The sequence below is a fragment of the Ceratotherium simum genome, chromosome 7 (assembly GCF_057802395.1).
Source record: "Ceratotherium simum simum isolate JZ-2026a chromosome 7, ASM5780239v1, whole genome shotgun sequence".
NCBI lineage: Eukaryota > Metazoa > Chordata > Mammalia > Perissodactyla > Rhinocerotidae > Ceratotherium > Ceratotherium simum.
This window is the reverse complement of record NC_141906.1, coordinates 20,844,806-20,866,587: the sequence shown is the minus strand read 5'-3', so window position 1 is coordinate 20,866,587 and position 21,782 is coordinate 20,844,806. Positions and strand designations below refer to the sequence as shown.

The 21,782-nt window shown below is 47.7% G+C and overlaps 1 protein-coding gene across 1 annotated transcript in view; it reads right to left on the bottom strand.

Moving 5' to 3' along the window:
* Positions 1–2,021: 2,021 nt before the first annotated feature.
* TRIM66 (tripartite motif containing 66) overlaps positions 2,022–21,782 on the bottom strand; it is a 59,798-nt gene continuing 40,037 nt past the window's right edge. The window contains exons 13-22 of the mRNA XM_087433254.1: positions 15,255–15,776; positions 14,901–15,093; positions 13,324–13,384; positions 12,695–12,869; positions 12,088–12,377; positions 11,477–11,603; positions 11,089–11,163; positions 10,542–10,694; positions 9,910–10,128; positions 2,022–9,176 (exon numbers count right to left, since the gene is read on the bottom strand). Coding sequence (XP_087289380.1) covers positions 9,117–9,176; positions 9,910–10,128; positions 10,542–10,694; positions 11,089–11,163; positions 11,477–11,603; positions 12,088–12,377; positions 12,695–12,869; positions 13,324–13,384; positions 14,901–15,093; positions 15,255–15,776 — 1,875 coding nt within the window. The 3' untranslated portion in view covers positions 2,022–9,116. The remainder of the gene's footprint in view (positions 9,177–9,909; positions 10,129–10,541; positions 10,695–11,088; positions 11,164–11,476; positions 11,604–12,087; positions 12,378–12,694; positions 12,870–13,323; positions 13,385–14,900; positions 15,094–15,254; positions 15,777–21,782) is intronic.

The following is a 21,782-nucleotide window of genomic DNA, read 5'->3' as shown; positions in this document are numbered from 1 at the left end:
AAGGTGTTTCTCTATTCTTTGCATTTCCTGTCAACTGGAAGCTACGTCTGTAAATTGGTAGTTAGATCTAGACACTTGATTAGATTCAGATTCTATTTATTTGGAAACACTTCATAGGTGATGTTGTGTTGTTCAGTCAAGAGACATGTGATGTCTGGATGTCTCTCTTTTTGTGATATGGCTAGCTATGGATGGTCATTGCCTAGATTCACTAATTCATTAGGAGTTGAAAAGTAGTGATATTCCAATCTAGCAACCCTTCAGCTGTTAGCTAGAATACTTCTAAAAGAGACACTTCCCCTCATCAACTATTTGGTTACACAGAGATACATTTCATATAGGAAAAAGAGGATGAATGCTTCATTAAGCTAATGAATAAACTTGAAAAGTCACAGAGGCCCTGTCCTGCACAGCCTTTGCCACGAAGTGCCACTGTCAGCAGGCCACACCACACCTGTGACTCAGCGGAACAAATGGGGAGCAAAGCCCTAGGTGAGGACAACGGTTCCACCAGCACCAAGGCTTGGTCCTTAGACTGGGGCAGGGCTGAGGCTGGGTGATCATGTTCCAAGCATGGAGAGATCCTTATTTCCTCCATGAATGCTGAGCTTGCAGAGCTGGGGGCCAGCGGGCAGCAACATCCCTCCAGAGGATGTTCAGGAAGCTTAGGAACATCCTCTCAGCCCAGTGGGGAAATAAAGCTCTGTTTTTGGTACATTAGAGCATAGGCTCAGCTGCTGTAACAAAAAAAGACCCAAAAATAAAGCGGTTTAAAAAAACAAATGGAGGGGCCGGCCCGGTGGCGCAAGCAGTTAAGTGTGCATGCTCCACTGTGGTGGCCCGGGGTTCGCAGGTTTGGATCCCGGGGGCACACCAACGCACTGCTTGTCAAGCCATTCTGTGGCGGCATGCCATATAACGTGGAGGAAGATGGGCACGGATGTCGGCCCAAGGCCAGACTTCCTCAGCAAAAAAGATGAGGATTGGCAGATGTTAGCACAGGGCTGATCTCCTCACAAAAATAAATAAATAAATAAGTAAATAAAAAAACAAATGGAGGCTGGACCGCTGGTATAGTGGTTGGGTTCGCGTGCTCCATTTAGGCAGCCCAGGGTTCGCAGGTTCGGATCCCGGGTGAGGACCTACGCAACGCTTGTCAAGCCATGCTGTGGCAGTGTCCCATATAAAGTAGAGGCAGATGGGCACAGATGTTGGCCCAGGGCCAATCTTCCTCAGCAAAAGAAGGAGGATTGTCAGTGGATATTGGCTCAGAGCTAAACTTCCTCAAAAAAAAAAAACAGAAATGTATCTCTTTCTCAGATAATAGTCTAAGAGGTAAGCCAACAGTTCAAGTAGGTAGATGGCTCTGCTCTGTGAAATTATCAAAGAACCTAGGCCTTTCTAACTTCTGGTTTCATCATTCTCTAGGATGTCCCCTTCATGTGCAGGACTGAGGTGGATGACCAGTAGCTTATCTGTGTTCCTGTCTTGGAGGAAGGGGAGAGAGAGAGGGAGTAGAGGACAGGCAATTTCAATTAAAACCTGTGTCCTGGAAGTTGTATACATCACTGCTACTCATAGTCAATTGGCTAGAACTTATTCGTAACAACATCCAGCTGTAGAGGAGGCTGGGGAGGTGAGGAAGGCGTTATTACTAAAATTAAGGAGAAAATGGATACTAGGAACAATTAGCAGTCTCTGCCAAGGTTGGAAAGTGGCCTCTAGGAGCTGGTTACACCCTCTCAGTTTCCAAACCATATCCTGTACAAGGCCTTCAGGGGTTGATGTCTACAGGACAAGGTTCTCACCCCCATAGCTCCAGGGCCCATGGATGAGGGTTCTTCCCAGAGTCTAGGCATTCTTATTGTAGGAGGCCCTACAACACACATCAAACATTAAAATGCACCTACAGGGGCCGGCCAGTGGCGCAAGCGGTTAAGCGCGTGCGCTCCACTGCAGCGGCCCGGGATTCGCCGGTTCGGATCCCAGGCGTGCACCAACGCACTGCTTCGCAAGCCATGCTGTAGTGGCATCCCATATAAAGTGGAGGAAGATGGGCATGGATGTTAGCCCAGGGCCAGTCTTCTTCAGCAAAAAAAAAAAAAAAAAAAAAAACAGGAGGATTGGCAGATGTTAGCACAGGGCTGATCTCACACAAAAAAAATGCACCTACAATCTGTAGTAAATCTAGTTTTTATTGCAAAATTTTGAAATTGTTTTTATAATTTTGCTTTTTAAATTATTTGTTTAGGAGTAATTCATTTAATTTACAATTGGCTCGGGTTTCTCAGCAATCATCTTGTGTAGAATTTCTGGTGAAGTGACAAACTTGAACTTACAAATTGTTTTCAAGTGTAATAAAATTTTTATGAAATTGTTATAAAGTTAACAACTAATGGGTTTAACAAAATGATATAGTTTATAGACATTTAATTCTATATTTATTTAGGTTTTGCCGTTTTTTCTATTAATTTTTTTAGGACTTATTTTTATCGGGCCCTGGATACTCTGTAGGAAGAGGAGGTCTGCTGCAAACCTGCCTCCAAAGCAGGGCTTGCTCTAGGGAGTGGGCTTGCTCTAGGGAGTGGGCTTGCTCTGGCAGCTTGCCATGGAACCTGAGGAGTGGGAAGCAGAGAGGTGTATGTCCCTGGGACATAGAGAAGGAAAGTACTAATAAGATTAGTAAGGACAAAACACAGAAAGCTCAGAGCAGGCACAGGAAAGGTTTCAGGTACCTGGGCCACTCTGGGAAGGGGTGGGGGTTCAGAGAAGATTTCCAGGTCTTATCTTAAGCATTAAAAGTGTTGATCATCCTTCCTTGAAACCCAAACTGCCTTGGTTTCTCTGACACCACATGCCCTGGCTTCCTTCCCACATCCCTGGCTTCTCAGATAGGGAATATGAAGACAGAGTATGTTAAGGGCGGGAGGGATGGCTACTGTGTCAGGTGACATCAAGACACCCAAGTGGAGGTGTCCAATAGAGCCCAGGACATGTGAGTCTGGAGCTCGGAAAGTGGGTCCATGACTTTATCAGATTCTCTGAGATTTCTGCATCAGTTAGGGTGCTTAGTTGCAAGTAAAAGCAGCCAATTCTGGCTAATTTAAGCAGAAGACGAGTTTATTAAAAATTTTTTTAGGTAGTTCGTAGAATTGTTGGGAAGGCCAGAGAATTAAGCTAAGAGCTAATTAGTCTACTGAAGAAACCGTCACTGTCATCAAGCACCAGGTGCTTCTACTTGTTCTGCTGCTACTGCTGCCATGGAAACCCCACCTCGCTGCAACCAACACTGCCACCAGAGGAGTCTCTGTGGTCCTGGCTTTTTTTTCTAGTTACTACCACTAGAACTGTACCCTGGCTGCAAGGGATGCTGGGAAATCACAATTTTAATATATTTAGCTTCTGTAGTGAGGAGTGAGCTCTACCTCCCAACCTGAGGTGGGGAATTTCCCCAAAATAGGAAAGGGGTTCAGATTCTATACAGTCAAAATGAATGACAAATATTCATTACAATGTCCTTGACCCTTAAGTGGCTAGAAACCACTGGTGCAGAGAGGTCAGTGAAGAGAGCTAAGGCTGGGTGACTGGGGAATATCACTATAGAAAGGACATCCTTGAAGTGCTTAGTGCCTAGAAGTGGTAGGCATTTATAAGATGCTTTTTCCCCATCCCTGCCTCAGACTTGCTGCCTGTATTTTGAAGAACAGGCTGTGTTTGTGCAATAAGAAGCAGAGAGCTGAGTTCTTCCCTGGAGAGAAGGCTTCCCAGTCTATTTTTCCTCACCTTGTGTTCTTAATGATGTTGGAGTCCAGGGGCAAGAAGACCATGAAGTAGGCTCAACCATCTTCACTGAAAAAACACTCCAGGACACAATTATTGGTAAAGGAAAGTGCTATTTTTTAATTTGTTCTTGAATGTGTAGGTCCTTTTAAGATAAGTGATTCTTCTCCTTAAATATTTCTCCCTCATGCCCTCAATCACTTTGGATCCAATGGTCGCTTCTAGAAAAGGCCTAGGAGGAACTCACCCTAGATATCCATGAAAGGGGTGCAGCTTGAGGAATGGGCATATGGCTCAAGAAGCAGCACCAGCTACTGCAGACTTTCCTCAAAGCAGCTCATTGTGGCCTGAGAATCCTGTTGCTCTGCCTTGGCCAAGACTCCCCAGCTGTGTCCTACCCTCAGCATTCCCTTGTTCCCTATGTGGCCTGAGCTTTAGAGTTAGAATCACCATTACCATCTTTAAAGCTGGAGAGCCTCTGAGAGATCACTGCTTTCAACACTCCCTCCAACTTTATAGATGGGGAAACGGTACCCAAGGTCACACAGTTCATAATGGCAGAGCCAAAATTTAGGTGTTCAGCCTCTCAAATCAGATATCTTTCTACTATACCTCCCTACCTCCAAGAAAACAACCAACATCTGCCTCCAGCTCTAGGAACAGAGGTGGTGATGATCAGTACAGATGGGAAAGACCAGGCTAAAGGGGGCCAGGCTGACCCCAGCTGAGCCCCAAGCAAGTGATGAATCACAGTGCTTCCCAGTTTGCCTCCATCGGAATGTTATCAGTGGCCAACATCCACCCCTGCCAGGATTCTCCTCCTGGCTAGCAGCACTGAACCATGCATGGAAACGTGTTTTGCCATGATCCCAAGCTCCTCACCAACTGTGGCTGGCTTTAACTGGCATGGAGATCATGGTGATGAGCTACCCATCAGCCTGGTAATCCATTTGCCAAAATACTTCTTGGTAAGACTCAATCCACACTCTTGGGCTGATTTAGATGGGCCTCTTAGCAAACATGGCTAAAATCTGTCTCCATGCTGCACTGGGAGAGTCAGAGAGACGGACTCACAAATGCTGTCCTCCCAGCAGAGCTCAAAAACATGCTTGGCATGAGGAGAACTGAGTCCAGGAGAAGAAATGGACTCAAAGAAAACAGGCAGAAATAGAGGATCAGAAGCAGGGGTGGCTGTGCTTCCTCCTGCCTACTAAACTCCTGAAAAGGAGAGACCACAGGAAGCTACAGATGTATCCCCCTGTCAAGGTTTCAAGGAAGGCTCAGCTTCTGTGGCTGAGAGGTAAGAGGATAACCCAGAGACTTGTGGGGTCATAAAAGCCAAGCGAGGAGGGTGTTTCAAAGAGGAATTGGTAGATGATGTTGAAATGCTATAGAGAGTTCAAGACAGTTGAAGACTGAAAGGTATTCATTTCATTTGGCAACTGGGTGGTCACTGGTGACTTATGAAAAACTATAGAGGGTTGAAGAGTGACTGAGAAGAATCAATGAAAAAGATTATTTTTTTAAAGAAACTTGACTGACAAGGAAAAAGTATAAGGGGCAACAGACTCTAATGAATTTTGTTTTAATCTTGGGGAGAACTTTGTTTGTAGGCTATGCGGAGGTAACCAATGGAGAGGGAGGGTGAAGACCCTGGAAAGTAGGAGCAGTGGGATAGGGACACAGAAGAGTCTTGGAGGATATACAGCAGGAATCAAGAAATAGAGCACCAAATAGAAGCCAGAGTGAAGGAGCTAAGGAGGGATACAGACACAGAGAGATGGGACAGGGAGAGGAGCAAGTGGGCAGGGAAGTTCTTGCTTTAGGTCTTCTCTTATGTGAAGTGGGCACTGGGGTCAGTCATTTGCTGAGAGCAAAGGCGAAGGGAACGGACGGAAAGCAGAGAAATAACAAGTCAAAGATATATCAATCAATACTGAGAGCCCAACTGAGGCTGTCAACTATGAATTTGCCATGGTTAGCAGCCTAGGAAGAGGAAGCAGAAAATAGGTTGATGCAGAAAATGGAGAATGGTTGACAGTTTCAACAAAAGTTGAAGGGGATGAGAAAGTTCAGGATGCTGAAGTCAGTGTGTGATGGGCCATGGGTTCAGGCTGGGGAGAGGAAGAAGTCCAGGAGAAGGCTGAAAGGTTGGGAGAACCGAGAGAGAGCTGAGGTCATGGAACTGGGCTAAAGGAGCAGGCAATTTAAATAAATAGGAGTGAGGGAGTGGGAGGAGAGGAAACACAGCCGGTGGTGATCCAGACGGAGTAAAATCTCAGTGCAGGAATTCAGAAGAGAAGACTATAGGTGATACTATGGAGTGAGAGAGGGAGCGGAGTCCAGGAGGATATAAGGAGGGGCCTAGGTCTTAGGAGCAAGACAAAGATGGGCCACCAGAAATGGGTACAGGGAGCCAGAGTCCACTGGGGTTGATGGCAGTGCCTGCATGGAGCAGAGCCTATAGACAGTCTGGTGGCTGCCACTAGAGAGAGGGTACCTACAGAAGATGTGTAGTTGGCAATTGCTAGAAGTCAGGCAGGACCAATCTACCCATGTTCTGGCAGAGAGCTCTGCAAGTTCATCCTGCACCAAGTTTTACACTAAAATCCCCTTTGCATCATCAACTGAAGTCACTCCACTCTCGTTTCTCAGCACACCCAAGAAGCCCAATTTCTCCTCAGGACTGCATTCTGCATCACAGAATCCAGAACTCATTGTATTTCCATTTCCTGACTTTGTCAAGGGCCAAAGGGCTTGACTGACTTCAAAATGTGGTCACTATAGGACTAAATCAAAAGCAGGATCAGCTCAAATGTTTGCAAAGAGCCACCGAAGTCAGCCACTCAGCTGGTAGTTTTCAAAAAAATTTCTAAATAGTCATGATCCATTTTCTGCATGCAAAACCAAAACAAAACATAACCTTGACTCAAAACATTGGTGCTAAGTACACAGGAAAAGCCATGGAGAGGGCAGTGCTGTGAGGTAACCAGTGTAGGGACAGTGTGGTGGGCCAGGGCCTCACACCTTTGGAGGAAAGAATACTCTACCTCCCACCCCTCCCTGCTCAGGTGCCTAAAGGGAGCCTCACAGCATGCTGGGTCTCTGTGATGGGAAGGGAATATGTGACACATTACTACACCAATAAGGTCCTCTGGCTCAGCAGGCTACACCCAAGCTGGAAGCTTCATTGATAGAAGGGAACCCAAGCATTTAACCAGGCCTTTCTGCTTCATATTTGCTGTCTCTAACTGGTCCTGGGGAAGAATGTCAATCAGATTTGAGCCTGTCACAGCCCTCACCTGGCTGCTCAACACAAAGCACCATGAAGCTCACTCAGGGGAGGTGGGAATGTGGGCCACAAGAAAGAAAGATGACCAAGAGCAGGAATTAGTGAGGTAATTATAGAGGGAACCTTGCCAAGCCAACTAAACAGAGAAAAAGATTCAAAAATTGAAAGGGAAGTGGCCAGAGCCCAAACCAGAAAGACATGTGAGGCCCAAAGAGCAGAGGGCTAAGTTCAAAGATTGCCTGGCTACTGGAGTATTAAAGACTTAGTTACCACAAACTAGAAAACAGGAATTATGGAAGCCCACCTGCTTAGGAGAGCTTGGCAAGTGCTGGTGAAAGAATGGCATGTCAGTGGGCACAGTTTGCTTTGAAGGAAGATGATCTCCCAGCCTCAGTGGAGAAGGAAATGAGCAGTACCATCAACTCACATGGAGAGAAGAAATGTTTTCTCTGATCAAAATGTTCCCATTAACAAAGGCCCTACAAACAAGAACTTCCTTAAACTGCATGTTGTAGCAAAAATAAAGCCATGACCTAAGACTCCCTTGAAATTAGCCAAACCATGATAGGACCAGGGAGAGCTGAGTCTCCAGGTCAGGCCACTGAAACGCCAGGAATGCAGCTCCCCCACAATATCAGCAAGAGGTTCCTTCTCAAGCAAGCCTTTGCTGGTGAGGTGGCCTGACCCTCAGCATCTGCCTCCACCTCTTCCTCCCAAACACCTGCTTGGACCATGAAGATCCATTCAAGATGCGGCCTGGAGCACTGCTCCTGTTCCCACGGCTTCCAGAACACTTCTCGCTGCGTTCTAGGAAAGTAAAGTCCTGAAGTTGCTTCAAGGTCACCGAAGGACACTGACTTCTCGCCTCTCAGTTTTCCCCTTCTCCACACTAGATAGAACTTCCCCTACGAACACTTAGGGCTGGCTCCTGTCAGTCCCACTGGCCTTCTCCAACCTCCAAGAAAAAAGGGCTACCAGTAGAGTCTTGACCTTTTCTGGGCTGTGGACAGCCTGGGGGCAGGCCAGTCAGAGGACTCACTTCTGATCTTTGGCTCTGTGAACATGGAGAGGTTGAGAACTAGGATCTCTAAGCAGGAGGAGAGGCCCAGCAGAGTGAGCTGGTTGTGGGTCATTCTCCTTGCCCAGAAACTCTGTGCCTCATAGTCTTTCCAAGAAGAAGTCAGGATCCAGATCTCTGAATGGAGATAATGAAGGGATGGCCACCAACAATCACTTCTAGGAAGGTAGGTTCTGACACCAAAGAAAAGCTGTTAGCCCAAAGTAAGTGGCACAGAGGGTAGGCTCTGAAGTTGATATCTTCTTAGGCCTGCAAGTGAAATTTGAGTAAGTGGTCTTTTGCACAGCCACCCAGCCCAGTCAAGAATGCCATACCATCCAGAGCACTTTCACAGTGGCCACCTAAGTCAACACAGGAAAGGGGGCATGAAGAACAAATACCCTGAAAACCGTTAGAACCCGAATAGGCACCAATCGAGACCTATGGCCTCTAGAAGCCTCCCTTACCCTGCCCAGGGCAGGTGCCTCTGTCCCAGCAGGCCAAGCAAAGGCAAACAGTGACAGTCTTTGGCTGTGCTAGGCCAGGGATCACAGGCCTGCCATATGTCAGAACCTCTCTCCCTTCTTTTGGGCCCAGGAGGAATTCAAATATATACATTATTCCTGAGCCCTGTACACTGGAAGGTGAGAAAAGTCTGCTTTCCTCGGCAGAAAAAATTCACCAAGGAATTTAGGTCCTCCTGAGCCTGACTAGGCTTGGTCTTGTCAAGTGGACCCTACACATCTGATTATTCTGGTAATAGGGCATACTTCCCTCTTCGCTGTTTATTACTGAAATCTTCTCTGAAGTGGATGCACTATGGCTTCCAAATAAATGCTGTAAGATGCAAATGGCAAAGAAGAGCACTACACAGCTTGACAAGACTCATCTCACGTCCACAATCTGAAGAGGATGAGCTGAAAGGTGGGGAGGAGTGGTCAAGAGGACGGGACACAGCTGCCAGAGTGCTCAGCCTCCTTCCCGTTCTCACACTTGGGAGACGCTGTTGGCCAGGCGGAACGACATTCTCTTTGCTCTTTCATTCTCCTGAAAGAGAAAAGATATATGGAATTAGAGCGGCCAAATGTAGGATTTATTAACATGAAAGGCTCAGTGTCCAGATTGGGATTCCTCAAAGTGTTTTATTTTACCCCAGGAATAAAACAGTAAAACTCACTAAAGCCACTAAGCGTTGTGTGCTAAGTGTCATAAACAACTGGGGATGGCTGGTCAGACCCCGGTACACAGTGGGCAGGCAATACACTTTCGTGGAATTAAATAGCATTGAATTGATGTTCCAGGTCTGCCCAGGTGGGACCAGCCAAAAAGTCAGAGGAGCTCTCTTTGCTGCAAGCAACACCTCCCCTTCCTGCTCTATACCAAGGGGCTGAAAAGATCCCTTCCTTTCTCCCAGACCCAAGTTGAGATCAGGCACTGAGCTCAGGTACCTCTCTTCTTATGGGATCACAGCGTAGAATAACCAGCACTGAGCTGGGAGTCAGGAGGCCTGGTTTCTCACGCTGCTTCTGCTGCTAATTTGCTAGGTGACCTTGACCTCTCTGAGTTTTGAGCCTCAGTGGTAACTGGAGCTGACGAGCCCCCACTGCCCTGTCTTCCTGATAGGCTAAGGGGTTGGAAGTGAGGGTTCATTGTCAGCACTTTCTCTTGTGCCACCTGAGCAGCTTCACTTTAGGTTGCTCTGTGCATGCTGCTCGGGTGCCCCCTGCCTGCCCACTCACCCTCCCACCCACCTGCCTGCCAGCTGGCAGCAACTCTTTACCATATGTCGCCGCCGCCTCTTGGGTTGGATGCCCTCCTGCACGTAGGGGGGCCACGGGAAGCCCTGGGGAGTGGGACACCCACTCTCGCTAGACATCTCCTCCGAGTCTGAGTCCTCCTGCCTTGGCTGGGCAAACCGTTTCTCCGGGTAGATCTCCTTCAACCAGCCCTCAAAGAACACTTCCAGGCAGCGGCCAGCCTCGGCAACCTCTGAGTCGGGCTGAAAGCGAGGAGAGCAGTGATGGTCTGGCCCTTTTCCACCAGCCCATCTCTTCCAGGTCCCTCAAGAGCTATACAGACAGCTCAAAGCCTGGCTGGGTCTCCCGAATGTTGGAACTTAATGTTCTCTCCTCAGGACTCAGGATAACCAGTTTAGTATCAGCTCCTAAAGCAGAAGTGACCCTGACAGGTCCCCACAGATGGCCAATCACTAGCACTCCCCATCTTCCTCCTGAGTCCATGCTGAGGCCCAAGTGTGGGAGAGAGCTTTTAAAACACTCACTACGGTAGGCCCCAGAAGGTCTGCTCCCAGGTCCTCATAGCAGCCCAGGACCAAACCTGACACCCTCATCCAGCCATGACAGTCTTGGGGTCACTGGGAAATAGGGGAGAGGGAAGACAGGCAAGACATACATAATTGAACTTAGCACAGTTCCAGAACATGAGGCGCACATCTGACACCACCTCCTCTGGGGTGGTGTAGTGAGCTGGGTCCTTCTTTTGCAGCTTCCTCCGGATGATCGACAGGTCCATAGGCCTCTTGATAATCTGGTAGTAATGCCGGGCCTCAGGGGGAGGAGAGAAGGGAAGCAAAGCAGGAAGAGAGAAGAAGTGGAGATATAGATAAGAAGGAAGGAGAGATGGAGAGTGAGTTGGAACAGAAGTGAAAGAACATAAGAAAGAGAAAGGCAGCAAGAAAAGAAGTATGGAGGAAAAAGACAGAGAGAAAGGGAAAAAGAGGAATGCTTCACTTGCCAAGTCAAGTCTGATGCAGCAGTTTAGGGGGGCGGGGAGGGTTGGCGCTGTGGTGGCCATGGCCCCCCGAGTCCTCTAGACCATCCACAAATTAATCATACCTCCGGTGGCCAGGCTCTGAGCCCACCACCGTGACCTGCCCCCAGGCCTAGGCACTGTGAGCAGGAAGCACAGGGGCAGGCAGAAACAGCGAGGCCTTCCTTACCAGCGGGCTGACGGGCTCATGGAAGGGCAGGCTGAGGCTATTGCAGCACAAGGACAGCACCAGCTTCTCACACTTCTGCAGACATCAGAATGGGCAAGTGTTATCCTGTTCTGGCCTCACCTCAATAAGAACTAAAGATAGCGATCCTGATAACTCTGTCCCACAGGGTACGAGCCCCCATACTAAGGCACAGTTCAGACTCCCAGGCCAGAGGAAAACAGCTGGCAGAAAGAAAATCAGAGCAAAGCCCCATAGGCCAAGCTGTTAGGCACAGACCAAAAGAGAGGTACCCAGAGAGGCTCTCATCCCCTGGGAAAGGCCTCAGCCCCTGTAGGTACAGGGAGGCTGTCCCAGGCGGGGAAACTTGTTCCCGGAGACCCCTCCCTACCTTCTGGTCATATATGCTCAGGCCCGGAGGGGCCCGCACTCCAGGCTGGTTATAGCGCGCATTCTCGCAATCGTACTCGATCTCGGGCTGGGTCAGGCTGCGGCACAAGGTACATGCCCAATCTCCCCTGCGGAGGCAGGTGAGGCTAAGTCAGACCTAATCACATTGCCCACACACACAGCCCCCTCCCCTGTCCCTCTGCCCCAAGACAGGCATGGGGGATGGTGGCAAGGGAAACTGAGTCCCTAGCCCTGTCCTGTAGGAATGGCTTCCTAGCCACAAGCTAGAAAACATTCAGTAACTCAGAATCCAGAAAAATTAGAGTTGGCAAGGGGCTGGGAGGGTAGTATGGGGACAAATCTGTGTCCAGGAGGAAGGTGGGAACAGAGGAGGAAGGGAAGCCACCCAAATTTCAAACATCTACCCGTCTGTGGTCAGAAGGCAGACAGCTGTAGAGCCACTAACTCACAGGCCTGCAAGTATTGTATCCCCCTTCCTCCAGAGAGGGGAGGAAGCCCATCCGAGGGATCTCTGTGGGCCTGGCCTAGAATAATCATCCCTAGGGGATCACCCTGTTATCCAGGTGATGGCCCTGGATTGGCATGACTCACCCTGGGAAGCTGAGCAAGGCTGGCAGGTGGCAAGAAAGGTGGTACACTTTGGGGCAGCGGTCACAGCACAGCAGCTCTCCCCCATTGAGGCACACAGCACAGAAGTCCTCATTCTCTATGGGTACTGGGGGCCCCTTCTTGGCTCCAGGGGTTCGAGGAATGAGTCTGTGTTCTTCAGGAGATGCACCCTCCACCTCTGGGGGCCGCTGCCCAGCCAGAGAAGTGACAGTGACCTTTCTTCCCCCGAGACTTGGGGCCTGGATGGCATCAGGCAGGTTGTCCGGGCTGACCTTGGGGAAGCAGTGAGTCTGAGCCGTCAGAGCATAGCACCAACAACTTGTTGAGTGAGGGAGGAGTGGGCCTAACAAGCCCTGGGCACCCACTTATTCTAGGACCCCAAGCCAGCTAAGCCTCATGAATGCTGGGACGGCTCACTCTTAATGTGCATCTCACAGGCCCCTTGCCTATGAGACAAAGTCTGGCCAAGCTACAGCCCCACTCAGAGACTCAGGACAAGGCCAGAGCCAGAATTCTGGCAGTAGCAGAGAGAAAAGAGAGGCTCCTAGGCTGGGCCAAGGTTCAAGGTCAAGGCAGAGCAAAGTGGTACCTTAATGGACATGCTGGAGGACTCAGTGCCACACTCAATGATCAGCAGGAAGCTCCCATCCTGATCATTCTTCTGTGGCTTCAGCTTGAACACAGGCATCTCTCCCGAAGAGGCAGCACAGATCTTGAGTCGCTCCAGGCGCACGTAGGGAATCTTGGGCTGACTGATGAAGGGTGTATGGCAAGAGAGACACCCCTGGGTCTTGATGGGATCCTCCTCTGGCCCAGCCTCTAAGTCAGGCTCATCCATGATCCCACAACTGAATTGCTGCTGCTCAAGATCTCCTCAGTCCAACCCTCTACAGGGCCATATTCTGGCCTCCTGTCCAGCTCTGCCTGGCCAAGCCCTGTCAGCCTCTGGGTAGCCCTTTAGTTATAGAAGGGGGGTCCCTCAAGAGACAGGACTGCACACAGAGTGCATGCCCCAGTGCAGGAGCCAGGACATCCTCCCCCAATCATCCCAGATGCCCAACCACACAGACCCCACCTGAGGGTCCAGGGGTTGAAGAAAACAGTTGCAGGTAAACGTGTGCTTCTGGTTAAGTCATCGAGGATGCTTACTTCCTGCGCCAACCTCCCAGGACATGAAGTTGGGGGTGGGAGAGGGAGGTCGGGCCAAGAGTCTGTTACCTGATGCTCTGGTTCTCTTTTGTATCCAGCTCTAGGGCTCCTTGTTTAAAATTCTCACACTCTAAGGCAAAAGACAAATAAATACTTGTGACATACATTTATGACAACATACCCTGTCACCCACACCTCCCACTCATATCTGTTACTCATACCTTTAGCCACACACCTGTCACATGATTGTTACCCACACTGTAATCATTCATGGTAGTAACAATCCTACTGTGGCTCTCCTTCCTAGGAGGGGAAGAAGGTCACCTTCTTTTAAAAAGATAAACACAGATGACACTCAGAGGCTGCCCACGGGTGAGTGTTGGGTCAGGCGCTGAGGGGCCAGCTTCTCACCTTGGAAATGAGCTCAGAAATCATTTGTTCCACATACACTGGTGTTACCTGCCCTCAGGAGGCACTCTGTCCAGCCTCTGCCTTTTCAGCCAAGTGCTGGGATTCTGGCACTGCCTGAGAATCCAGCTCACACTCCATGGGCAAGAGGCTCCCGGGAGCCCTACCCAGAGTGGTGCAGGCTGTGTAGACGGGCAGGAGGCAGTGTGGGGATAGAGGAGGAAACTAACATTTCCTGAGCACCCACTCAGCACCAGACACTGTCTTGGGCACTGTCCCAAATATTTAACTGCTTAAAATTCAGGGTTACATTATTGTGCAGTTAATAAGGACCAATGATCATTCAGTTGGTCTTTCAGTCAGTATGAGGAAAAAAGGAGAAAAACTGTTTCATTTTCATTTATTAAATATATAGGAAATAGAACCATCATTCCAAACTAAACTCAGTTTGTGCGCTGGGTTTACACAGAACTAAACTGAAAAAGTCTACACTGAACTGAAAAACTCCCAAATGCTCCCTTGGCAGTTGCTGTCTAACTTCCCAACTAGCCCTCAGCTTCCAGAAGACAGAAACCTTAGCCCAGCCCCATTTGAGAAGGGGTGGAGGTAGCTGAGAAGAGGATCAGAGCCAGTCTCCACCGGTCCAAATTCCCTTTACTATGAGGCACAACACCGACCCATGTTACTGCCAGTGCAAGGCGCATTCTTGTTGCTGCAGAGTAAGTCATCGAATGATTTCACTGTAGTTATCTGTCCCAGGAGCCTGTGAAGCAGCTATGATTAGCTCTATTTACAGAGAAAGAAACTAGCTCAGAAAGACTAGTATCTTGCCAAGGATCAAACAGAGAGACAGAGCTGGTTTCCTAACTTAGATCTATCTGACTCCCAAGTCAGACATGCTCTTTTCCCTAAAATATTTTGCCGAGGCTAGCTCTTCTCGGGTGAGTTCTTCCTGTTACCTCCTACCTATAACCCAGACTCCCAGAACTTTTTACATGGGGAATATTACAAGGAGGCTAAATCCTGGCCATGCCTGGATCAGCCATGGCCACAGTGAGGGAAATACAGCAGGTATCGGTAAGGCAGTTCTGGAGGGGAGAAGTGAGTGTAGCCTGAGAGAGAAACACTGCTCCCTCAGGCTTAGAGCCTGCCTGCTGACCTCTCTCACCTGGAAGTGCTGAGCCCATCTGCTCAAGTCTGTGGCCAGCATGAAAGGCAGCTGCTTACTCAAGTCTCACCTTTTGGGTTCCAGTACTGCTGCAGAGCCGTGGATGTGTTGACCACTGGGACCAATGGAGGTTTTCTCACAGAGAGGTTAATTGGCTCCTCCAGTTCTGAGGGGATAGCCAAGTCCTTGGAAGCATCCAGACCAGGGGCTATGGAGCCTTGTCCCAGAGAGTCAGTGAAGCGGGCAGAATCCTCACTTTCCATCTTTCAAAGGTGAAAGGCCAACAAAAATCAAAGAAATCAAAGAAATGTCTGTGTTAGCAGTCACAGAGCTGTTAAGCTAGGGCCAGGATAAGTCCTTCAGAGGCCACCCTTTTGCCCAGTGATGAGCAGAGGAAGTTGAGTGGCATTTCCCCAGGACTTACCTTACACAGGGTATTCACCAGGGAGGGGTCAGCCCCATCCCCAGGGCACAGGCTTCCTGCAGCTCGGCCAGAGCCAGGACTGCAGCTGGATCCAGTTTCCGGCTGCATGTCAGAAGCCGGAGGCATGCTCTGCAGAGGACAAGTTGCGAGACTCGGCATAGCCTGGGTGGGACCAGACATCAGGAAGGGCCCAGCCTGAGAGTGATCACTTGCTAGGCTTGTGATGGCCTGGGAGGAATCACTCATCAGGTTGGACACGGAGTGGGGTGTGCCACGCACAAGGCTGGGCATGGTCTGCAGGTGACTGGCTGTCAGGCTGGGCATAGCCTGGTTTTGACTGCTTGTCAGGCTGGACACAGTTGTGGGGGGGCCACTCAGCAGGCTTGGTACTGCCCGGGGGTGGCCAGATGTCAGGCTGCTCACGCTCTGGATTTGTGGCTCTACGGTCCTCGCCAGCCTGGTAGATGACAGCTCCATCTCCAGAGTGTTGGAAAAGCCCATGATGCTCACCGAAGTGGAGTGCTGCAGGAGCAGACAGGGCAGAGTCAGGCTGTTGGCTGGGAATGGTGGGAGGGAGAGGAAAGATGCAGCCCACGAGAGCTCCCATGCTCAGATTTCACTCTGGCCTCAGAGTCCAGTAGTTGCAGGGAACCAGACAGCACAGCAAGTCCTGCTCCCATTCCTCTACACCAAGAAGGCTGGTAGGCTGTGACACAGAGACAGGCACAGGCTGAGGATGCTGGTGTGCGTGTGTAAGTGTGAGAGACAGTCTACCACCTGACCTGAGGGTGGTACACACACACACACCATCAGCCACATCCTTCACTCCCTGTCCAGTACCTAAGCAAAGGGTCAGACTACCCCCAATTTCACATTCCCCTCTGACTAAAGAGAAGTGGCTTCTCTTCCCTTCTGGGGGGTCTACAGGATAATTTCTGCTACATAAAAATGGGAAGAAGTTCAGAAGGCTCAAACTCTGATCCGCCTCAGACCTTCTTTGAGATAATGCCAAGGCTTGGGGAGCCCCAGTCAGTCCTGGGGAACCTGGGTCAACTCCAGGGCCTTCTCACAGGCTTGCTCAGATCTACTCCAGCACCACCAGCATCAGATGAAGGCTTTGACCAAGAGATGTGAAGGTCTTTTCTAGCCCTACAATACCCACCAAATACATTCTAAACCAGAGGCAGAGAACGTCAGAGCAGCTAAATCTTAATTTGACCCAGTCTGGACAATCATTGGATGAGGCAATAATGTTCCAACCCCAAGAATTCTTTTCTCATGTCTAACTGTTTGGTGACCTAGGGAGAAAAGACTTAAAATGTTGATAAAAATAAGTTGAAGTCATACAGGTTTCTGTACTGAATCCATTCATTTTTTCAGATTGGAGAAACAGATTTGATGGAGGGGAGAGGGTAGGAGACGGATTCTAAATGTGATCTTCAGGAATTTATAAATTTGATTATCCCTGCCTTTTTTTTAAGACTATAGATATAACAACTTGACATCTTTTGAAAGTCAAAGGGGAAACAAGGAGTAAACATCTCTAAGCTTCCAAAATCCGCATCTTACACCTGTCATTCCTTTCCCCGTGAGTAAGACATTCAAATTTCCACAGGAAAATATATCCTTTTCAAATACACTCTGAAGTTTCAATATAGACTTAGTAAAGCTATTTAACAGTGAAGAAAAGACTATCCTCACCTCTAGTGGATGTCACTCCTAGTCACCCAGCTCTTCAAGTCAGATCCTAGGAGGGAGGCCTCAGTGGGGCATCCCTCCTCCCTCACCCAAGCTGATACCAAACCTCATCAATTCTACCTTAAACATCTCTTGAATATTCCCACTAATTCCTATCTCTATTACTGGTGCCCTAGCCTGAGTTACACTTCCATATTTTCCCTGACTACAGTAGTAGCCTCCTCAGGGGAGAAATATTTTCAAAATCCTAATCTGACCACATCATTCCTTTGCATAAAACCCTCCTGCACGCCACTGTTCTTAGGATAACTGGGAAAATGCTTACCAAGCCTCCCAAAGCTTTGATGACCTGTCCCCTGTCTTGCTTTGCAGCCATAGTTCATACAACAACCCTCTCCTCATTCTCTGAGCTCCAACCACCCATTTTTTCCAGTCACTTCCTGAAACATGCTGAGCTCTCCCTCTACCCACAACCCTTACCCACTTCAGAAAGACTGCTTCCTCTGCATGGAATATTCTCCTACCTCTCCCCATTCCACCTATCCTTCTAAACTCAGCTCATATTCTAATAGCACAATCCATGATACCATCTGATTAATGTTTGTTTCCCCTACTAAATTGTAAACTCCATTAGCGCATGGATTTCGTCTATTTTGCATACCCACTGCATTCCTAGACCCAAGAGCAGTGCCTGGCTGAATAAATGAATTAATAAGCTACTTAAAATTTCTTTAAAACAACAACAATGCATACGGTTTATTCTACAAATCTTACACCAAGTGAAAAGCAGCTTAGTTCTACTAACCACTGAGTCTATGCGTCTCTAAAATAATGGTTGTTTTTAAGATTTTATTTATTTATTTTTTCCCCCAAAGCCACAGCAGATAGTTGCATGTCATAGCTGCACATCCCTCCAGTTGCTGCATGTGGAACGCGGCCCCAGCATGGCCGGAGAAGCGGTGCGTCGGTGCACGCCCGGGATCCGAACCCGGGCCGCCAGCAGCGGAGCGCGTGCACTTAACCGCTAAGCCACCAGGCCGGCCCTGGTTGTTTTTATATAGCTAAAATTCATTGAGAATTTATTATACGCAATGCAATTTACTAAGTGTTTTATATAAATTACCTCATTTAACCCTCACAAAAAACATGAAAGGGCTGTCATGAAGGTTAAGAAATAACCAATGTAAACATTCAGAACACTGTCTGGCATATTACAGATATTCGATAGACCCTAGCTGCTGCTGCTATTATTGTTATTGTTGTTATTGTTGTTGTGGCCCTAATTTTACACTTGAGGAAAATGAGGCTCAGAAAGACATCTGAAGTTTTTTTTGTTATTGAAAGCAGAATTCTATAAATTTCCATTTCTCTTTGTGCTCATATATAGAAATACAATTGATTTTTCTATATTAACCTTGTAACCAGAGACCTTGCTAAAGTCACCTTGAGATTTTCCATGCACACAAATCATGTCACTGTGAATAGTAAGTTTTACTTCTTCCTTTCCTTACATTTGTTTTTCCTGCCTTACTCCACTAGCTAAGATCTCCAGTAGGAGGTTGAATAGAAGTAGTTAGACAGTAGCCATCCTAGTCTCATTCTTAATCTCAGGGAGATCCTTTCAATATTTCACCACTAAATATAATATTTGATGTAGGATTTTCGTAGATTGGGAATCCAGATTTCCGGCAGCAAAGCTATACTCTTAATTCCAGCCTGTCTGCCTCTGTGCTTACACCCTCCATACTCTGTTCTTCAATCTCTTTCTCTTTCTCACCTGCTCTTTCTCTCTCTTGACCTTCTCTTTCTTCCTCTCCTCTTTTTTTCCTTCTCATTTCTTTCTTTTCTCTTCCAACCCTTTTCTCTTATTATTTGTTTAACCGCTTTAGGAAAGCTTATATTTTCTATTCTTAATTCTCAATTTTAAAAGCAGATGAGCTAAATAGGCTTTATCTCTCCAAAGAAAAGCTTGCTTTTTATATGTTCCTTGGTAGTGCAACAGTCTTCAATAAAAAGGCTTCAGTTTGCTCTATAGTGTAAGTCCCAAGATAAAGGTTGAGGAGAGGACGGATGGGGGGAATGCTCAAATCAAATTGGATAAATTAGGCATGGAGGGGCTGGCCCCATGGCTAAGCACTTAAGTGTGCTCGCTCCGCTACTGGCGGCCCGAGTTCGGATCCTGGGCGCGCACCGATGCACTGCTTGTCCGGCCATGCTGAGGCAGCGTCCCACATACAGCAACTAGAAGCATGTGCAACTACGACATACAACTATCTACTGGGGCTTTGGGGAGAAAAAGGGGGGGAAAAAAGGAGGAGGATTGGCAATAGATGTTAGCTTAGGGCCGGTCTTCCTCAGCAAAGAGAGGAGGATTGGCATGGATGTTAGCTCAGGGCTGATCTTCCTCACAAAAAAAAAAAAAAAAAAACTAGGCATGAGCCAAGCTTAAGGGACTGAGGCAGAAACCAAGGGCTATCTCAAACACGCCCTGGCCTGCATCCCTTGGCATCACCTTGTCCTGGTTATGTACTACAATAGCTTTCTAATATTCCATATTTTCTTACCTACGGACAAGAATATCTAATGATCACTGCATTCCCTTTTGTAATATATGACAGGGTAATCCTTTGAGCTGGATTCTTTCACTTTTTCCCTATTTGACATGTATATTGAATGCAGTTCTGGTGTTCATCTCATCTACCGATGACATAGATGGCTCTCAGTGAGACCCTTCATGCCAAGCATTAAGAGCACCAAAATCCATCTAGGACCATTCTAAGTAATAATGGTCAGGTGCTATATGTCACAAGATATGCACAAGATTAAATTCCCAAAGACAAAACTTTCCAGGTCAGGAGTAGAGATCACATTTGTAGGATATCATCTTCCCTGTTCTGATTACTTATTGCATCTCATGAAATGTGAGTTAATGTAATGACAGAGGAAAGGAGGGCATGCAGACGGGGCCATGGAAGAATTGTGGAAACTCTGTTGCACTATATTTTGAGCTGAGCCTGCTGGACCTGCTCCCATTACACCAAGCAGACAGTACGAGGTCAGTAACATGTCCTAAAATACTGCAAACTAGACTGGTCTCTTTCATGTCCACATCTACAACCAATCTCAAGGAGGCCAAGGCTATCAGGAGATGGGGTGAAGAACCTGGGAAATCTCCATGGGAGAATTCTGAGAAGGGACTCGGAGAAAGTGCAATGAGGAAGGCAGCCCCAGCCGCATTTCTACAGGCTACACAAACACAGTGGCATTTCTGGAACCTAGGTATGCCGTGTGTTAGTTATTTTTGATACTTCATCTGGCTCTCCGGAGTGAAGAGCTACAAAGCATTAAAATGAAAGGAACTTATTTCATGTATAGGAAGAAGGAGAGGAGTTGAGAACCCCCATTCTACTCTGCTACCAGTGCTATAAGATGAGTGCGGGGCAAGTGGAGGGCCAACTTTCAGGGCCAGGAAAGCAGGCTGGGTCTCTAGGGCCTGGAAGGAAGGAAAGGACTTCTTGAGAGCATGCTAGGGTTGGAGAAGGGCTTGGGAATGTGGCCATGTCTGACATACGCTGCCTCACACACAGGAGGAGCTCATCTGTCAATGGAGATGATGCTGCCTTCCCTCTCTAGCACCAGGATGGTTCAGAGATCAAATGAGAGAAGGTGAAAGTATATGGCCAGCTGTAATGTCTGTATAGGGCAATCACCAACACTTCCAAGATGTCAGCTATGAAACAGACACCTTGACTTCATCTTCATATACAAAACCTTCAGTTTCATGAGGGAAAATATGTATTTTAAGATTTGCAAGTGAAAATAAAATATTTTCTAGTTCAGTGAGGAAGAGAAGTCAAAAATGTCATAGACATCACTCTGATAATCAGCTCAGGTCACCTCTGGAGTATGAGGGGAGACTGCCCTGAGCCCAAAGAGCCCCCTCGCACCTCCCTGACCTAACGTCTCCTCACTTGCCCCTAATTTTCTCTTCTTCTTCCCAACTGTATGTTCCTGTCCCTGTCCCTTTCCTCTTCTTGTTTCTTATCTCTTTATCTCTGCCTCCTTATCTCTGTTTGCCACCTGCCTAACCCCGTGCACTGTCTGAATCACCTCACCTGGAACCTATATAATCTACCTGTTTGAACCACCTGCCTCCTCAACTTGCCTGTCCTGCTATCTCCCTGAATTTTCTGACTTTCAACCTATTCTACTAGTCACCTATGCAATCCTTCACCCATCTAACCTGTCTCCTGTTTGATCTGTACTCTGTTACCTGCTGTCTTCACTCTCCCCATCCTCAGTGCCCAGAGCTTTTTCTGGAGTTCAAAGTGCTTACATTATTATTCTAATGATTGTCATATAGTGTTGTCAAAATTCAGAGAAAACATTGTTCTCTTACTTTAACAGGAAGGGAAATTGAGACACAGAGTGATTACCCAGATTTCCCAAGACCATATAGGCCCAAGACTAGGAATCTGGGCCCAGCCTTAAAAATCTGCTGGCTGGTCTTGATTTTGTGCCATTAGCTAGAAAACTAGTGTCCTAGTAAGACGTGATTGAGAAGTCAATAAACAGACACTTAGTGCACATGCCCTGAGTTTAATATAAATTTCAGGTTCTTACAGCAACATAATATTGCTGGGGATAAAGTAGAGCAGATAGGCGGGTGTTCCACAGAAATTAATTTTCCAGACATCTGAAACATACTTCTTTCAATAAAAAAATGTAATTGGCTTTAAAATATTATTTTGAAGGGGAGTACTTCTAAAACACTTCACACAGTACCCTGTCATATTAAACAGAGTACCTGGATCCTAATGAGACCACTTC